At 39.6% G+C, this 19732-nt stretch overlaps 1 protein-coding gene and 1 long non-coding RNA gene across 8 annotated transcripts in view; one reads left to right on the top strand and one right to left on the bottom strand.

Annotated features, from left to right (window-relative positions):
* Nucleotides 1-19732, bottom strand: part of GABRB1 (gamma-aminobutyric acid type A receptor subunit beta1) — a 127082-nt gene that overhangs the window by 52163 nt on the left and 55187 nt on the right. For 6 of the 7 annotated variants that reach the window (XR_007203611.1, XR_007203612.1, XM_048303562.1 and 3 more), the window contains one exon: nucleotides 6946-7166. Coding sequence is in view for 5 of the 7 variants with exons in the window: in XM_048303562.1 (XP_048159519.1) it covers nucleotides 6946-7166 (221 nt within the window). In the remaining 2 variants the exon portion in view is untranslated. Of the gene's footprint in view, nucleotides 1-6945; nucleotides 7167-14300; nucleotides 14476-19732 lie in introns of all 7 variants that reach the window. The other variant, XM_048303563.1, reaches the window with a different exon arrangement.
* On the top strand, nucleotides 3930-11327 carry LOC125325926. Its single transcript, XR_007203613.1, has 3 exons — nucleotides 3930-4205; nucleotides 9238-9349; nucleotides 11087-11327. It is a non-coding gene; the product is annotated as an uncharacterized LOC125325926 (long non-coding RNA).

Here is a 19732-nt window from a genome sequence, read left to right as displayed (position 1 = left end):
TATATTTAAAGCTGAGTCCATGTTCAGTACTTGTGTTTCTACTGTTTTTTTTTTATACACTCTCTGTAGAGATCAATTCAACCTGAAGCGTTTCCTCATCTTCCCTAGGTATTAAAAATACTATGTTACAGGGAATAAAAACCAAGATGGGTGAAATTGGAGGAAAAGGTTCTAAATCAAATACAGGGAATTATTTGGTAACTCAGTATATGGAATTTATGAATAGTTGCTCCCCACAGAGTTGTGTGTTTCTGCCACGTCTGCTGTACACTGGGGGTACGAGGGGGGAAGTTTGCTACATGTGCCACTGGAGGGAATTCAGTCCGTGTTCGTCCTCTCCTCAGGGGTGAGGAGAGCACCTCTTAGGGGGATGGACAGCCATTGGATTCACCCTGGCTGTTTCTGAGGCTATTTGTGCTAAAGGAAGAGAGCAAAGCTGTCTCTGAGTTACACCTGGGACTTACCTGGCCTGGTGGCCAGAGAGGACCCTAGCTTTCTTCTTTTTTTTTGAGTTTTCAGCCTTCCTTTTCCATTTGTGCTATTTATTAACTACCAATTAGCCACTTAAATTTATTGAGCCTGCCATCTCCATTTTGTGTTTGATGCTGATTCAAACCTTGATGTTTTGGAAGAAGTACTTCTGGTTTGTACATGGAAGCCCATAAGCAGCTGGAAGTTTTCTGATTTACCTGCAGTAGTAAAGGTCTACATAAATGATGCCACATAAGTTTTAGGTGTTGTACTCACTTTTGTCTGAAATTTCCTCAGTTTCATCTGTGTGCTTTCAGTTATATAGTACTACAATGATATCTGTCTCAGGTAATTTTAATCAAATGATGTTAAAGAATTATAAAATACTGTGTTGATTGTTATCTTTCATTTAGCATAATAAGTGTGAGTAAAGTAGTAATGAGATTGCATGGAGTTATTTAAAAGATGTGTAGATATGGCATTTAGGGACATGGTTTAGTGGTAGACATAGCAGTGTGAGGTTAATGGTTGGACTTTATGATCTTAAAGGACCTTTCCAACCTAAACTATTCTATGATTCTGTGATCATCTTGCACCAGCCATGCCATGGCCTTATAATTGGGTTACAGGCCAGGAAGAGGAGATGACAATAGGATTGACAGTGACACAGACACTTCAAACAGTCTGCAAGTAGCTAAAAGGACAAAGAAGACAATCTTTCTGCCTCAGGATCAATTTGCCTTGTCCTTCTCCTCCTTTTTTTATCTTTTGAGTTAAAAGAATGCTCCTAGCAAAGCACTGCCTGTGATAAGTGTCTTGCTGACTGCCCAGCAGGCACATATGCTTGTTTAAGGTCTGTTGGGAAGAAAGTTTGCAGCAGGTACAGTGTGATCTGTTGCAGGCTGAACAGGCATCCAAAATGTGCATCTGAACTGCCCCTCCCCCATCCCTACCCCTTTCTAATAGCTGTACATTGAGGAATGTCTTCATTTGCCCATGAATCCTGAAAACTGACTCCCCAAGACTGAAATGTTTTGGGAAGTGGAAGAAATTATGAAAAATTGCTTGACTTATTTTTGCAAAGTTCTTGTATATTTCTAGAGTTTAAAAATATAAAAGGAGTCCCAAATTGCTTCTTGCGAGTCTTAAAATGCTCACTGCTAAATCTCTTTGCATTGATATGTGGAAGAAGTACTTTGTAGCATTTTCAAAATGATCATCTAATAAAATACTCCTTTATAATTTGCTCTGTATTTTTTCTGTAGTGAAATAAAGTGTAGCTTTTTATTTCACTATACAGATGACATGGCTTTTTATTATTTAGAATAACTGCAGTCTTTTTTTTTGGTTGGAACTGTTTAGTAACACAAGTAGGACAATCTATTTAGTACCAGTGTAAATAGGCTCCTTGCTGCCATGATGGGTTGTCCTCAAAAGGACTCAAGAACTGACTCTTTAAGGAAATCCGTGAAGATGTTTGAAGGAAAGCCAAAACTCCATAGCTTCAAATCATGGCAACGCAAAAGTAATCCACAGACTATGAAAATTTCACTGCAATAAAAGATGTAAACAACTGTCTAGCAAATTCCTTTAGTAACACTCTCAGCTATATTGCCAAAATTGAGGTAGTAAAAAGGCAAGTTTCCACTAAAATTAACTTTCAAGATTATACTAAAAGCTAAACATTCTGCATTTAAATACAGCTTTTCTTGCATTCCACCTCTGGGATATGCTTCCATGGATATTACATGAATAAGGGGTTAGTAAATCCAATGTTAAATGGATCAATTCTCTGATCTTACTGAATTGGTTGGAGGTAGGTCAATTTGTCTGCCAGTGTTTGCATCACAGAAAACTTCATTTGTTTAAAAAATGGTGAAATAAATCCTTATTTTGAAGACAAAGATTATTCTTCCCCTTGTCCTCTTGCAGTTGTAGCAGTGCCTAACAAAGTGGCATCCTCTGCTGCAACAGTATAAAAATGTGTGGTGTCAGTGAAAACAGAAGTTTTAGATGGTCCAAACCAGCTCTTCACATCTTGTCATGATATGCTCAGTCCCCCTGTCTTGAAATTATGTGTCTGAACGTCAGAAGGGAGAGAAATCTGTGTACAGGTGTCGCTGAAGGTACGTTACGCTTCTTAACAACCCTTCTGAAGGATATGCTCCTTCCAATACACCACATGAAATTCTGCTGTTGCTTATTGTGGGGCAATGTCATGATAAAAGAATAGATGTCTCCAAAGCAACAAGGTGTCATTGTTCTGCTAGTCAAAATCTGCGAAGAATTAAGAGGTGGCATAAAATACTAGGAAAGGGTGATTTAAATCAGAGCTTCCATTCCTGACATCGTGACGTAAGAATCTGAGTACAGAATTCAGTACAACAAATTATTAATGGTTCCTTAAATATCTCAAAGACACATTACATGTCTAGCATCTTACTTGGGAAAGAGGGGAGAAAGGAGAAGCAAAAGAAGCAATAGTATGTATTAGTTTAAGAATCTAGAGCTTTGGGAGGGATTTCTGGAGAATCTTGCCTGAACAGGCAATAACAGTAATGAGAGACACTGCTAGCACCAGAAGGGTTAGAGCTAATGGGATCCAACCACTTGTTAAAAATGGGGAAGAAAAAAAATAATCCAGTATTTTACCAGCTGTACTGGTGCCAGGCTGGAACTGTCTCATACACCAGCCCCAGAGTGCTGCAGGTTTGCACACTGACCCAAAGGGATTTTTTTCTTCCTCTTAGGAAGCAGGAGGCTATGTCGCAGAGAATTGTAATAGCTGCTGGTGGGAGTACTTGATAGAAACTGAAGAAACACAGTCTTCAGGTACGTATTACACAACAGTGACACTCAACTTCCCTGGCATATTTGAAATGAAATTCAGTGGAAATATTACCATGGAGTTAATTGTGTGTGTAGTTCTTGGGTGAAAGGATGGAAGAGTTACTTGGTTAGTAATGTTACACATTTTTTTACCACTGTGAACAATTAACAGAACTGGCTTTTGAAGCAAGAGACATAACAACAATGCACAATTTTAGATGTCAGAAGGCTTAGGAATATTCTGTGTCTGCACAAGTTTATAGAACACATTGTTCTTTAAACTGTGGGGACATAGCAGCTGAAAGTTACTAGAAAAAATAGCTAAAGGGATGTTGAGTTCATCATAGAAATAATACAATAATGGAGACATACTGTAGTGATAATGCTTTGGTACATGATCTAAAACCAGTCCAGTGTATCATGTGCATGTTTCCCTTGTTTATTCATCTGTAAAGCCAAATGGCTAACCTTGGTTTATTCTTCCCCAGCTCTGTTGAGGCTGAACATTGCATCAGTGGCAAATTCCTGTGTACATGGGTGCAAGCAAACAGGTTATTTAGAGCTGTTATGATTGTTCCAATTTATGTTAAAGAAGCCAGTAAAATTTCATAACTGAGCCTGAACGGAAACATTAACTCTGGACTGAAAATAGAAAAGCTGTTTGGGGAGCAGGAGGCATGAGGGAAAGGAAGCATTTAAATCATCCTTGAGATATGGTTTAAGGCCCTAATTTGTGGGGAATTCGGACTCTGGTTGCAGCATAATTGGTGTTGTCTTTCTTGTTCAAGTCATGCCAGGCAATGCTCTGTCTTCAGCAAGGAAAATGAAACTCGCAGGTCACAACCTGTGTGAGAGGTTTGGTGATACTGTCTCCATGCTCTCTACTACACAGAAGCCAAATCAAGGTAATATGCTGCAATGTTTCTTTTCCACTTGTGAGACTAGATTGGAACTGTGCTCAAATTTCTGACAGGCAATGCTGAATTTTACCTAAAAACATTTTCCGCAGTGTTTTCTCATGTTTGTTTCTTAAGAGGCATATATATTATCTGGAATATGAAAAAATGATGCTTACATGAGCTAAAGGTAACCTACAGGCTGACAGAAGCATATTTATTACCATGAGGAAAGTGACCACTCATAACCAGATGCAAGTTTAGGGCAATAATTGCCATCTGTTGTATGAAATTTTTTTTTATGTATCTTAACTTCAATTTTTCTCCTGCTCATCTGTTATTTTTGTCTTTGGTTAGATCTTGTGGGATGGGGACACTACATGTGTTTTCACTGGCAACTACAGGCCAAAGTCTGTTCACCAGATGTGTCTAAACAGTTGCCTCGTCCTTGGAGAAAACATGGTGCATAAGCTTGAGCTGTGAAAAAGACTTGACAGCTCAGCATCTCTTTCTGCATGTTGTTGATGATGGCAACACTGTCAGTGTATATGGGCCCTTCTGGCAATACTTGGCCGTACTGCAGCCTGAGACCCGGCTGCCTTCTCTGGGCTGAGAAGGTGGGGAAGCCCAGAAACCTGGGAGAGTTGGGAGGTTGCTCCTGTGGCAGTGTGCATTGAGGGCATGAAGCAGGAGTGAGGGAGGAGAAGGGAATTGCACAGCACCAGACAGCGAGTGGAATATTGAGTGCCCTTCATATTAGTGTGGGATTTTCTGCCTCGTTTTGTTTTGTTGTTTGTTTTGTTTTCCTACACAAGCAGTGAGGTATTGAATGGGGTATTAACTCAAGGAGCTGCAGCTGTTGCAGAACTGCTGCTTAACTATTCAAATGTGAATGGCTATTCCATCATATGAACTAACAACCTCGTTATGCAAAGGTGACCATCTCTGCTGTTGCAATGAAGGTTTGCCTGAGCACCTCTGAGAGAAAGAGCATGGGCTTTATGCTCAGGCAAGGTCACAGCTTCTCAGCTGTGCTGCTGTTTTGTGAATGAAACACATGGTAGGGCTTGCAGCAGGTTCACCAGATGTGTCACAGCTCCTTTTGCTACTTCTGCAGAAGGCTTTTATTGATACCTGACATATGGCATGTGTGGGGAAGCACATCCATGGCATCATTTCAAGGTGTAGTTTATAGTGTGTATACGACTGCTTGTGAGGGAGTTCTTGGCTCTAACAGACATTCTTGCCACTGTGCAAATTCTGGAATATAAATATAGTTAGTTCCTGGCCTTAAAAAAGGAAAAAAAAAAAAAAAAAAGGAGAAATACTTTGAAAATTTGTCAGATCAGACCAAACAGTCCTCTCCTAAAAACTGTCCTGCAGGAGTCAGTTTAATTGAAAGGAACTTTAGGAGGTCTGAAGGCAATGAGGAAGATGTATTCTTCAAATGCTCAAGTTCAGCAGATGATAATGACAGCCTTTGGTCTAACAGCTAATTCCTCATGGGTCCCGCATTTTCTTTTTCACAACTGAAATCTATCTGTACCAGAACAGATCTGGTTGTATTAATATTAAAGTGCCTGTGTGGTTGTTGGTAGCAACTGATGCAATGCCTGGGAATCTGACAAGTTCAAAAGTAAACCCACAACTAGTCAAAATAATAGTTTTTAAAGCATTTTTTGTTTCTTGAGAAGCTTGAACTGATGGGTTGGAAGGCTTTCTTTGCATGGTTAGTGCTGTGTTTTAAAAGGTTATGTTTTTATAGGCTAAGAAGTAATTTTAAAATTCTATTTTCACTAAGCTCTAAGTTATACTTCGCCAAGTATTGTTTTCATTTTGAATCACTGCAGCAGTTTGTTTTTTTTTTTAGTTCTATCTTAGGTACAATTTTGAGGTATTTCAGCTAGGTTTTGTGCTTTATGACTTCTTTTCTGATTAATTGAACTATGCTTCCAGGTTTATATTCTCCAAACATTATTTTCACTGTTGAATGATAACAATGATCAAGGGTTGTTTCAGGCAGGCAATATTACTTCCAAGCAAAGCTACGTTAACTTCAAAAATAATACAATAAAGGCCTACTCAGGCTCTGCAGAAATCTCAACATAACAAATAACTTGGCTTAGTTTTAATTTTACAGTTGTGTACCTTGTCATTAGATCGTGCCTGTTCAAACTTTAGGATATATTTTTATCTACAGGGGTGAATGTGGTTTGCACTGTATGAAGAAGCAGTTGTGGTGTGAAGAAGCAGTCATAAACCAAGGCAGGTTAAAGAAAACTTATACTCAGGCATACAGATAGTATTTAAATAATTTATATAAATTTACAAATATCTCCTTTGTATTCCCTACCAACTGTTGGTCACGTTTCTTCAAATGACTCCAAATTTTAATTTCCCATTGTCCTAAAGAGCTGCTGGAGAAATTTTAGAAGGAAGGAAGTGTTTGTCTAAGCTGTGATTGATTAGCAGGTGAGAACCATAATAAAGATCTTTTTAATAGTTTTAACATACTCAGAAGAGCTGAAAGAAAGAGGCATTTGGCTTTGTTAGCTATGGCTCTAGCTATTAAAGGTAGTGTTGCTGCCATGTGGAAAATCCTTGGGTGTGTTGTGGTTGACTAAATGGAGTATGTGGTGACTCATACAGCGGCCCTGAGAAGGTAGGAAAAAAGGATAGGAAAGTGGCATTGGTTCTACCAGCACCTCTGCCAGCACAGACATAGAGCTGATCAAAACACCCAACATACCGTAGGCCATAGAGGACTGTCCCATCTGGATGGAGTCGAATCATTCGGTTTTTCACTGTCACCCCATGGACAAATGATTTCTTGTCATTTTGAAAATACGTGTCCGGCACCCAGAGCTGGTCAGCCGCTCTGTTATCCAGAGTCAAGTTCAAAGGTATTCCAGAATAAGAGAGCCTTTTATCCCTCCAGGACTGCTGAAAGTACATGGTCAGTGTGTAGTCCTAGGGAAGAAACAAGAAGGGCTTTTTGTATTTTCATACTGATTAACTGACCAGAAGTTTATTTTTAGATGAGCCTCAGTAACTGAGTATCAGTAGCAATAGGAAATTTAAGGATCATTAAGGCATTGTTGCCATTAGGCATGATCATGGGTCTTGGCTTGTTCATGCTAGTGTCAAACTTGACACTACTCACCAGTGGCAGTGACTGCACCAGGCTTTCAAAATCTCCTGGCCCAGAGGGAATACACAGCACATTTGGGTCTCCAGTCTGTGGATCAAACTTGGTTTCTAATTTTTTTTTTTAATGTGAAATGAGCAGTGTTTAGCTGACCTCAGCCAAACAGCATTGCATAGCACTGAGGATATTCTTCTGATATTCCCTCCCTTCATCTTGAAAGATTCCCCCCACACTTCAGAAAGGCCCAGCCCTCCTCAGAAAGAACAAATACAACCTCAGAACATAAAGGATAACCTCCCATTCCACCTCTGCTGGAACTGCCAGATGTAATGACTTTAGATAGCCAGGCATATCTCGTCTCAGCCTGGGAAATGTGGTGCTTTCTGTCCTTGCCAATTTGCTTTTACCATGTAGAAAATCAACACCTTTTCTTAGCTATCATGTTATAACTTCAGTGAAATACCATTTATGCAGCCTTGCAGCTTTCAATTTGTCTGAAAAGATATTGTTCTAAAGGCTTATGGTCTGATTTACTCTCTTGTATATGTCTTTCTGGGAAATTGGTGATTTTAAAGGTAATCAATTTTTTTCAAGCGGAAAACCCCATGTACTTTGTAGCTCATGGAGTTCTTAAAAGATGGTTAAAACAGCAGTATGTGGACTATTAGTTTGCTCTTCCTCATCGCCTCCCCCAGCCCTGTTTTCAAGTGACAGGTCACTTTGTCACACATTTTTTATGGTAGAAGGGCATCAAAATCATAGCTATTACTGAAAAAATTGGTCAGGAGTAAGATTTTCTTTTATGTGATAGAAAACCTTACCACTGTCATTGTCACAAATCCTAGCCTGGACTCTAATTTTTGAAGAAACAACATAAAAGCTGTCTGATACAATTTGTGCTCTTCATCTTTAGTGGCTTAAGACTGTATCATTGCCATGAAATCAAAGCAGAATTGTTACCTTTCAAAAAGACTTTCTACCTGAAATGTTGCATCCAACAGAGCTATAAACTACAGGCTTACCAGTGAAAGTTGTTAATAAAAATACTGTTCTTCCTTGCCCTGCGCCTGTAGCTTTGGGTTTTTTTTTTTTTTTTAATGGATGAAATACGATTGATGCTCGGTGGTTATATACAATAGTACAATTACATCCACTGTGAGCACAGACCCCAGATCTACAAGGATTTCATAGATATGCCCTTTTTCAGGCCTACAAGATGGTTGCTACCCACAACAGACACAAGAGATTGTATGCTGAAGGTTTGTTTGTTTTTTGCTGGCCTGAGTCCCTAGGAGGAGGTCAGGACATCTTTGCTTTTCAGACCATGCTGCTCAAGCCTGGATCTACAAAGTAATGCAGCGAGGTATTTGCTGTGCTTTCCTGAGTAGGTGATTTAATTTAAACAGTGGTACAGAGGAGCATGAACACCAAGGGGGCAAGTTTTTGAATGTACAACTTGAATACAGGTGGGTTAGAAGCATCATTGAAGAGAAGTTTGCCCTTAGTTCCTCTTACACATATACAAACACCAGTTGGAAATTGGATGAGAGAAAATGAAAATTAAAAAACAAACCAAAAATGAACCAAACAAGAAAAAACAAAACAACCCCCCTCACTCAACACCACAAATACCCCTAAAGCCCCCACCACTATTCTGGTGCAGCTTCATATGTTGTATCTATTTCCTAACCTGTCCTATTTCAAGCCTCTTTAGGTAAAAAAGCCTTCATAGATGACTGATAAAATTTGAATCCTCAGTGTTGCACCTGGTGTCCTCTACATCTTCTGCCTGATCCAGCAGAGCCTATCCAGTCTGCAGCATAGATGGAACAGAAATTCCAATTCTACATAATTATCTTTTTTTCTTCTTGGTTTTCTTTATATTTTCACTAGGACTTAAGGCTGGTTTTGTGGAATTGTTATGCTGTCCTACAAAAAAGCAAACGATTGAGAGTGGTGTCTATGTGATGGTTCTCAAAGCTCAACCAAGAGAAAAATAGCCATGGTAAGCTACAAAAGATCCTAAAGGATGTGATCAAGTGAAAGAAAAAGAAATTGTCTCTTGGCTATGACTACTAGAAGTTGAGTTGCTATTTTTAGCATCATAGTCTGTTAAGAAATTTTGTTTCATCCAGCTGTGCTTTATATGAAATACTGCTGTTAGCAACACCACAGTAGAGAGAGTGATCCTCTGGTCTGCAATCGTGCTATACTATGGAGAAGTACGTGGCAAGCCAGCAAGTGTTAATGAGGGAAAAAAATCTGAGCTTCATCCTAAAGGAATCTCAGTGTGTCTTAACTGAGGAAATTATCTATTTTTTTTCCATTCCTTAGTACGTGGGGGTATTACTCATTCCATGTTTTAATAAGAAAAATGGTCTGATGTCACAATTGTGAGAGTCCCTGTCATGGTAAGTTCGTATTTTAAAAAGCATAGTTGAAGATTGTTTTAATGAAAAGCAAATTATATCTGCACTATAATAACCCAAATTTTATAAACTTCCTAATTGTTTTTTAATGGAAAACAGCCTTACCTTTCTTATCTCTCATCAGTGACGTATAAAATGCTGGCAAGTCACATCTTAGAGGTTTTTGTATTATTTTTTATATTGTACAGTGGTGCGAGTGAAGTGGGGATTGAATGACTACTTGTCTTCTACCCTGTAAAATTTGCTGGGGATTTTGTGCTTTCAAGCTCTAGAGTATATGAATAATTTCTGAATCTGTCACATCTGTAGTGGTAATTGAATTTTTTAGCTTTTTATGAAAGCTTTCCAAGATCTCAAGCATCAGTCTAGATATGAAAATAAATCACACTGTGTTTAACTTTCATATTTAAGAATTTCTATTCATGAGTTAAAAAAGCAGGGCCCAATGTAAAATTAAAAAAAGAGAATCTGTTTCTGCAGCTAACTGTTCTTTTAAATGATTTGTTTTTAAAAATAATTCACTTTTTATAGAAACACACCGAACATTTTTTTTGCTGAACTATATTTTCCATAATTAAAAAAATCTGTACTTCTGCTGAAAAATCATGATATTTCAGTAGATTTAATAGTGCCGTTCATGCTTTCCAAAAGTGCCCTCTTTCATTTTCAGAGCATAGTGAACCTTTAGAGTGGTAAATGTTTGAGCACCAATGATAAAGCTGTTTTGATGTGTATCTGGTCTATTTTCCATTTTTTATGTGACAAATTTTGATTTATTAGAATGAGATTTTTTTCTCTTTCTTAGTAATTGTGCAACTTTCTTATTTTTTGTATCAAACCTGGAATTTGTAAATGTATTTATGCAGATGTGTACTATAACTTATAAGTAAATCTGTATCAGTGCTTTAATAAGGTGGGTTAGGTTGCTAAGACAAATACTTACATGCTAGTCCTAGGTAAGATATGTTCTGTGAAAATGTGAGTAAGAGAAGCTAGTCTATTTTACTCAAAATTGCAAGTTATTTTATAATCTGAATTTAAGCAGCCTCATAGATAAATACTGGCACCAAGCCTCACAGTTCATTTGAGGAATATAAATTTCTATGAAAATGAATGGACCACTGAAGCATATGGTACTTGAAGTTAGATGAACAATTTATACTTCCAGTAAGGAACAGGCTGAACAGTTACCATACAATCATAATTCCTTTTTTATTTCTATTTTTTTTTTTTTGTTCCCTATTCTTTTTTTTTTGAGCGATATGTATAGATAACGTAAGGGCAATAACGGTTTTTTCTTCTTTCCTGTTAAGCCTCTGAAGATCTCTGAAACCAGAAGAGATACATTAAAATAGCTGAAGAATTTGGACTTCCTGGTAATTTCTACTCTGTGATTTACCAGTTCAGCACAGTAGAATATAGTGTAGAATACATTGCTATATTATAATCTACCCTTCCAGGAGACACAGAACTAGTACTTCACCATGTTTATCAGATGAGTTACGGATTCTGTTGGAATAAAAGATGAGTTCGTGTGTCTGCTGTACTGGTAGTTGTTTTGTCTTTTACAAATTCCATATTTTAAGGAGAAAATAGGGAATCTTTTAGTGTGCAACGTTTAGCTTGGTGGTCTAGAAGACCTTGTTTTTTTCCTTTTTCCAAGGTGGCCTTAATCTAAGCTCTGTTATTATTTCATGTACTGAAAAGCAGTTTAGCATATTGTGATATATTTAAGTAATAACTGAATATCAAAGCACACTCTGAAAGTCTTAACAGCTAAAAATGAATATTGTGGATGCAGTTATTAGCAAAATTTAGCAAATGAAATAGTATTCTGTGAATAGCTATTCTAGGTCAACAACTTGTTAGCTCTATACATGAGTTCGCACATGAAGGCACTGTGCAGCAAAATGAATACATGAAGTGCACCAATTTCATACTTCTAATAGACAGCAGTGTATATTGGTAATTGTGGGATGCACACTGTACACCCAAACAATCTTAAATTTAAATTTTATCCTTGGGAACCATCTACTAATCCAGTATCTGGCAGCCTCACAGAAAATGAGATGAAATTCAGATACATTATACATTATAACTTAATCAAGACAAACATAACTGAAATTGCAATTTAAAATTAAATATGGAGTGATAATCAGAATATTAATATTGACTGCAATAATGCTATAAATGTAGAAAGCAATAAATGTAAATCCTGCTGTGACTGAAAGCTCTTATTAATTGGGAAAGAGTATCTTCCATGTTTATCTGATACAAGAATAGGAAGGGCAGAGTTTTGAAAGAATGGTGAATGCTAGATTTGGAAATCGTAAAAAGTCATACTCATTCCTATGATGCAAGCATGCTAAAGCATCAGAAGCAGCTGTTAGCTGTTCAGCAAGTTAGCTGCCCCACCTTGGAACCCCAAAGCAAGATCTATATCCTCACCTGCAAAAGAGCTGTTTTATGGTAAGAGGATACAAGTGGTGATGTGGGGTTTTGGGTGTGGAATTTTGGGTTTATGTTTGGAATTTGTGCGTGTGCTTTGTGTTGGGGTTTTTTGCTTGTTTCTTTGAGGGGTGTTTTCGGTTCTCCCCCACCTCCTGCCTGACCCCGGTGCTCAATTCCCAATACATGCACAGAAATTAGGGGGAAAAATTTTAGCTGAAATTAAGGAGGAAGAATATACTGGCTCTACTCATGTTCTTTTCTAAGAATGTCAGGGGAGCTGCACCTCTTTATTAAGTCTGCAGTCCAGCTAAGCAAGGAAGCCAGGGAATTAGAGAGCACAGTACCGAACCAGCTGTGTTTGCCTTCCTTTCTAAGGACATAGTTTAGTGTTCCTGTTGTTGTTTTCAGTGAAGACTGATGAAGCATTTATTATCCAGTTCTTCTCTTCTATCCAAAGTAGTGAGAAGAGGGGAGAAGGAGCATGTACTCAAATTATTCAGTATTCACTGGCCTGGTTCACAGGAGGCCATGGTTCTTGTGAACTACACTTCTGACAGGGAAAATGGAACAGAAAGCTACAGTGACTCCAGGACAATAGGATAAAAGCCTTCTATTTTCCATACAGAAGCTGTTTGGTGTTTTTTAATTTTCACACAGCAAACTTCAGTTTCGCAGAAATCATGTTTTCCATCAGAAAATTACAAAGCATTTGTAGATGTGAGACTTCCATAGGAGAAAAAGTTGCACGAGGTCTTGTTAGGCCAAGTGCCAGGTCCTATGCTTTGGCCAAACAGCCCCAGGCAGAGCTACAGGCTGGGGACAGAGTGGTTGGAAAGTGGCCCATCAGAAAAGGACTTGGGAGTGCTGACTAGCAGCAGCTGAACACGAGCCAGCTGTGCCTAGGTGGCCAAGAAGGCCAATGGCATCCTGGCCTGTATCTGTAGATACAAAAATGCTGCTAGCAAGGATCTTCTTGCTATTTTCTAAGTCCGTGAGAGACTTTTCTCTCTCACAGAAGAGGTAGCAGAGCATGTAAACAACCAAGCCACCTGCAACCTTGGAAAGTCTTGTTTATGGTAGAAAAATATTTTGACAATGGATGCTTCAGGATTTTAGCCAATCACCCCAAGGGGTGGCTGATCCTTTGTCCAATTAGACTATGAAGAAAAAAGTCTATAAAAGAGTTTGTAAAATAATTAAATAAATCAATCTTGCTGCACCATTCCTGCCTACTGGATCTTCTCTCCTCCTCCTCCCTATGGCTGCGGGACACAGTGATATACCCTAGGGCCCAGGCCTGTGGTAATATGTATCAGCAATAGTGTGGCCAGCAGGACCAGGGCAGTCATCATCCCCTCCTGTGCTCGGCACTGGTGAGGCTGCACCTAAAGTGCTGTGCTCAGTTTTAAGCCCCTCACTACAAGAAAGACATTGAGGTGCTGGAGGGAGTCCAGGGAAGGGCAATGGAGCTGGTGAAGGGTCTGGAGTGTAAGTCATATGAGGAGCAGCTGAGGGAGCTGAGGTTGTTTAATCTGGGGAAAAGGAGCCTTGGTGGGACCTTATCTCTCTCTACAACTACCAGAAAGGAAGTTGTCAGTCTTTTCCCCCAGGCAACCAGCAACATGGAAAGAAGAAATGGCCTCAAGCTGTACCAGGGAGGTTCAGGTTGGACATCAGGAGGAATTTCTTTACAGAAAAGGTTGTTAAACATTGCACAGTGAGGTGGTGGGGTCACCATCCCTGGAGGTGTTCAAGAAGCAACCAGATATGGCACTTAGTGCTTTGATCTAGTTGACAAGGTGGTGATTAGTCAAAGGTTGGACTTGATGATCTCAGAGGTCTTTTCCAACCAAAATGATTCTGTGATTTTTAAATTTTGTTTGATCCAGTTGGTAGTTCCAGTTGCTAGTAAAGTGCCTTGCATTTCTGTTGTTCAAATGTGCTGATAATTCTTCAGGAAAGTATTTCATAAAACTTGTTGGCATTTATAACTTCACAATTATGTACGTGGCATCACAGTTGTGTCTTACAGAAAGAAGCAAAGATCTAGCAGGAATCCATACAGTTGATACATACATAATGATGATGCTCTTTATTGCTCAAAGCACAGCCAAGAACAAGATCAGAATCATAATAATGTTGGAAGTGGAGGCATTACTGTACTGGGATCCAGTATTACTCCTTGCAGTCAAAGCAGAAGTCCCATGAAATGCAATGGGATAAGAACTGCATCCAATGTCTTCAATCATTACTGGAAAAGCAAAGCAAAAAGCAAAACATTTCTCAGTTGCAACAATAAACTATATATTTTGTTGCACTTTCTTCAGTGTTTTAGTAATAATACTTAGCAGAAGCAGTAATAAATGCTTCTGACATTTAAATAGGTTTATATGACAGTTGTGTTCCATTGTTTTTGTATTATTTAACATAGAGGAGGGTAAAATCCCAATTTTATATTGTGTGTTCTGCTTTTCCTCTTGGAGACGAGTAAGGACTTCTATACTTTAAAACAATAACCCACTGCCTTGCCCTTTGCTGCTTTTTTTCCCCTCTTATTTGAACATTGCTAACCTGAAAGGCTTGAATGTGCCATTCGCTCTTTTTATAGGAAGAAGAGCAATGATGTTACTAAATACTAATATGGAACATTTTGATTAGAAATGGATTTGCCAAAATTTAGCAGGACAGTAAGGTAGCAGGCAAGGTAGGCTTACAGCTGTGTTACTGTTACCCTCACTGCATGCTGGAAGCTCCTTTGAGAAAGGTGGAAAACTACTATACCATTCTCAGCTGCACTTCAAACTGCCAGCTGCATAACCTACTGTCTGCGATAGCAGTGAGATACACCACTGTAACACTTTTCACAGTTCACATTTAACACCATCTGCCTTAAGTGGCTATGTTAATTGCCAACAAAAGAATCAGATCATGTCCATGGTAGGATTCCTATTCCTGGAAAGATCAATGAACTGCTTTTAGTACCTGTAGGAAACAAGCAATGGTATCTATTCTCATGATATTTGACTTTGCTTTTGAAGCTTCTAGTCTTTTTTTTGTATGGAGGGTTATGCTGTCATAAAGATGCATGAGGAGAGGGGTGGAGAACAGGAAAAATATGGCACAGGAGATATATACATTTAGGTAAAGTGTCAATGTAATGAATGTTGGAGTAAAGAAATAAAAGTGTAGTGGCATATACAGTAACTATATTTAATGTGTTCATGTATTTTTACAGGCGGCAAATAACAGTGTCCTTCATACTTTGGCTCCAGTGAGGGCACCTGGCGTTTCAGAAAGAACAACTGAAGAGAAAGCAAAGGAAAAGAGAAGGTTCTTACTGCCAAGTAGCTCATAGACCAACATATGTTAATAAAAGCCTACATACATCTTTTAAGACCAAATGTAGACAGCAGTAAGAGAAAAACATATTTTCTCTCAAACATTTCTCTCTGTGACACAGCTAAAAACAAGTTTTTGCTAAAACCCCCCAAACAAACCCAAGTGGTCCAGGTGGCCCATACCTGTCTGCCTGTGTCTGAGGACTCTAGTTAATGCTCAAGACCAAGTACTGACAACTAAAATGGAAAGTTATTCTAGGTATTATATGCTGCTTTATGCTGAAGTCCAGAATATTTCAGCATCCTTCTCCTCTGAGTTTTACAAAAACTTGTCTGTTCATGTGCAGGCATGAAAGGGAATGGTGGAATGACATTTGAGGACTGTGACCTTGTGCTCAGGAAGTGCTGTCCTCATCCTCTCTGCAAACAGGGGGAGAAAGCACTCCAAGGAAAAGACATTTCAAGCTTTAACTGACATTCCAAAATATTTCATTGAGCTTGGAGATGAAGCACCAATACACAGGAGTAGGACTGGGCACTTAGGTGAAAACTGTACTTCCCATGTTTTTGTGTGGACTATATGGAGAGAGCTCCTTACTGGCTGGAGGACTGACTCACGAGTTGGGCATAGGTCAGTTCTGAGGGTTTATCACATGGAATGTGATGTGAGGACTAAAGCAAACTAAGCAAAGTTAGTTGGGAGGGTGCAACACTTTCAACTTCCCATTAAGGAAAAACATTGTGGAAGAGTGAAGAAATAATTAAACCCCACTTCCCTTGCTACCTATAAGCAAGATAATTGGAAAGCAGCCTGTTTTCTAATAATGGTGTTGCTGAAGCACTTGATTATTTTTTTCCTTTGTAATTTCCATCTAGCTCAGCAGGGGTGAACTATGAGACCATTACAAAGTGCACTGAATGTCTAAGGAGGATGACACAGTGCTAAGAGCTCAGAGGAATTCCTTGTGGTGTCAGTGCACAGTGCTGCAGGTGAAGCTGAACTGATTGCAGTCTCAGGAGCAGATGGGAGAGGTTTGTTGACTTTTGTCTTGAACCCTATTGTATAAGTGCTAACAGTACCAGAAATCTTATAGGAACTGGTCACAAAGTTAAAGAAAGCACACGAAAGTGAATATCTGCAGTGTAAAAATGAATTGGAGTCACAGGACGAACTAGCTGATCATGTGAAGTAAAATTTATTAATTCTGTGTTGTGCAGGGCCTTATCTTAAGCCCAACTTAAAAGTAAGAAATCAGAAGTAAAGACAGCCAACCATACCTAGACCCTTTGGCTCCAGAAGATGCTTAACAATTTAGGAGGAAAGATACATATATCTTAATATGAGGTTGGGCTAACTTTATAAGAACAGCAACTGGCTTTTTCTTTTTAATGCCTTAATGTATATATAAAATTTATTTTTTATCCATTTAGGAGCAGGAGTTATTTCTATTTCTATAGGTCTGGTGATTGAAATCTATTTAATTCCTCCTGCCTGGTTCTCAGCTGTCATTCTACTGTATCAATTTTCTTTAGTTTTGAGCAAAGCAGATGGAGGTCAAATGACATGCGATGAGTCAATGGCTCTACCTGGAATAGAAACAGTAATTACATAGCTGCTGCCAGATCTTTACACATGTGTATACCTTACTGGGGTTTTTTCGGTGTGTGAAGGTATTTTTGTTTTTTTTTTTGATAGGTTGGTTGCTTTGTAGCTTTGTATGTAACTACTACTTTTTTTTTTTTTCTAATTGCTCAGGACAACTTTGTTTCATTGTTCATTAGGCTTATGATTGAATAGTGACCATTGAATACAATGGTCATGATTATGATGACTTACATGGCCAGAGATATTTTTCCTGTATATTTTTGGCACCCTGACTGCTTTACAGAATTCTAACCCATAAATGATAGATCAGGCTGATACTCACATTTTGTGCTGCACTTAGAAACCAGGGATAGAGGCACATCATGACATTTCTCTTTTATAATGACAGTCAAAGTGGAGATATTTTGTGCTTGGAGTGGGTAACACTAAGGGTGTTAGTGACACTGTCATAGTACTAGAAGACTACTGACATGCTGGTTGCAAAATCCTCTGGGAATTTCTAGTCCAATCTTCTGCTGGAAGCAGGACTGCCACCAACCCTGTCTAAGGCTGAGATACTGCTTTCTCTAGCAAATCTTGAAGACCCTCTAGAATGGGAATTCCACAACATCTGTGTTGCAGTGGTTGAGTCCTCTCCAGGAATGACCAAGGAGCCACAGAGCCCCAAAACAGTGGAGGTCTGCTGGTGGGCAAGCTCAGAGGTCTAAGACCACCCCCTTTTAAGTCCATGTTCTAGACAGTTCTCCTTTACTTAATACCCCACTGGTTCCTGGTACCCTTGTTCCACCCCTCGCTGTCCCCAGTCACTGTCCTGTCACCCCACGTCCTCTCCACCCCCTGGCCCCCAGGTGATAGGTCTCTGATGTTCTGCCCACGCCTGGTGCCGCTCCGGATAAAACCCTGGATCCTTCAGTGTTCTGTGTTCTTTGTCCCTGGGTCCCCTCGAGCAGGGACCCCAATAAACCCCTCAGAACTCAATACAAAGGACCCCTCCTGCCTCTCTGTCCCTGGCGACGCTGCAGGAGCTGTCAGGCTCTGTGGGTGTGAGTGGCTGTGAGTATCCACCAGCTCTGGTGTGTCACAGTGTGTGCGAGCGTTTGCGCAGCACCTCCAGAGCTGCTCCGACAGGGACGTGATCGGGACGGACGCAATGCTCTTTCAGCCCCCCCACTCGCATCGTGTCCCATCTGTATGCACACTCTGCCAGTGCTGCACTACCTCTTTGGCGAGAAATCTTTCCCGACATCTACTCTGACCTTCCCTATGTGCAATTAGTAGCTGCTGCCCTTCATTATTTCATCTGCCATTACTGAGAGTGGTTTTACTGCAATCCTCCTTCCAGGAAACTGAAGGCTGCCATGAGGTTTGCATTTGGCTTTTGTCCTTGCCAACCAAAGCAAGTCAAGTTCCCATGTCTCTCCTGATAGGTTATAGGCTCAAGGCCCTGGCCACACTGAAAGCTCTTCACTGGATCTTTTTCAGTTTCTCAGTATCAGGAAAGAAATGGGAGACACTGTTTTAAGTGCAGCCTTACCATTACAGAATATGGCAGGGTAATAATTCCCCTCTGCGCTGCCCACACCCCTGCCAGTGTCACTTAGTATACAGTTTACATGATGACAATGCCCTTTGTGGCTTGTATTCACCTGCTACTTAATCCATCAGTTTCCCATCTGCTGAATTCTGAGTTTCCTGGCTGGACCCAGAGACGGGTATAGTGTTTGCTGGTTTTCATATCACCAGAGACCTCCCTGAGGACACACATTTTTCACCAGGGCAGGCAGAAGTTTCGAAATTATTATCAGTGAACTCCTAATTACCTTTTGACCCATGTTGTATGCCTCTTCTTTTTACAATTCATGTAACTAGAGAAGCCTTTCTTGTTGCCCTGTCTCTTTTTACTGTCAGGTCCAACTAGGATTTGAAGCAATATTTTTATGGTTCACAGAATTAAAGACTCAGGTTTAAAGGATCTCATTGAGATTTAGAGAGAATTTGAGACATGAAAGTCAGAGGAAGCCTTAGCTGTTCTCCTGAAATCCAGGGCTGTGATCCTGCTTTTTGTCGTTTTTTTCTCCTCTCAGATTCCTGAAGTTTACCATCTCAGAGTCATTGCAGCTAAGGCTGCCTCTGACTTTCTTATCTCAGACAAATTTTTCTTCTTGCAACTACAAGGTCTAGCAGATCATATTCTCCTGTTAGCTTCTTAGTTACCAGGAAGTTGTCATCAGTGCATTCAAGAAGTCTTCTAGATTACCAGAGCCCTCCTCTATCATCCTTCGGGCAGATACAGCAGTGGTTTGTCTCCCACAAGGAACAGGACCTGTGCATGTGAGACTTCTTCCAGTTGTTGGAAGAAAGTCTCATCTGCATTTTCTTCCTGGTCACGAAATCTATAGTACATACCCACTACAAGGCCAAACAATGTTTGGCTGCTAATCTTGATCCATAAACTGTTGTTTGGCTTCTGATCCACCCTAAGGCAGAGCTCCAAGTATTCCAGCTGTTTTCTCACATAGAGGGCATCTCTATTTCCTCTCTTTTCCAGCCAGTTGAACAGTAAT

This window comes from Corvus hawaiiensis, chromosome 5, assembly GCF_020740725.1.
Source record: "Corvus hawaiiensis isolate bCorHaw1 chromosome 5, bCorHaw1.pri.cur, whole genome shotgun sequence".
NCBI lineage: Eukaryota > Metazoa > Chordata > Aves > Passeriformes > Corvidae > Corvus > Corvus hawaiiensis.
This window is presented reverse-complemented; position numbering and strand designations above follow the sequence as displayed.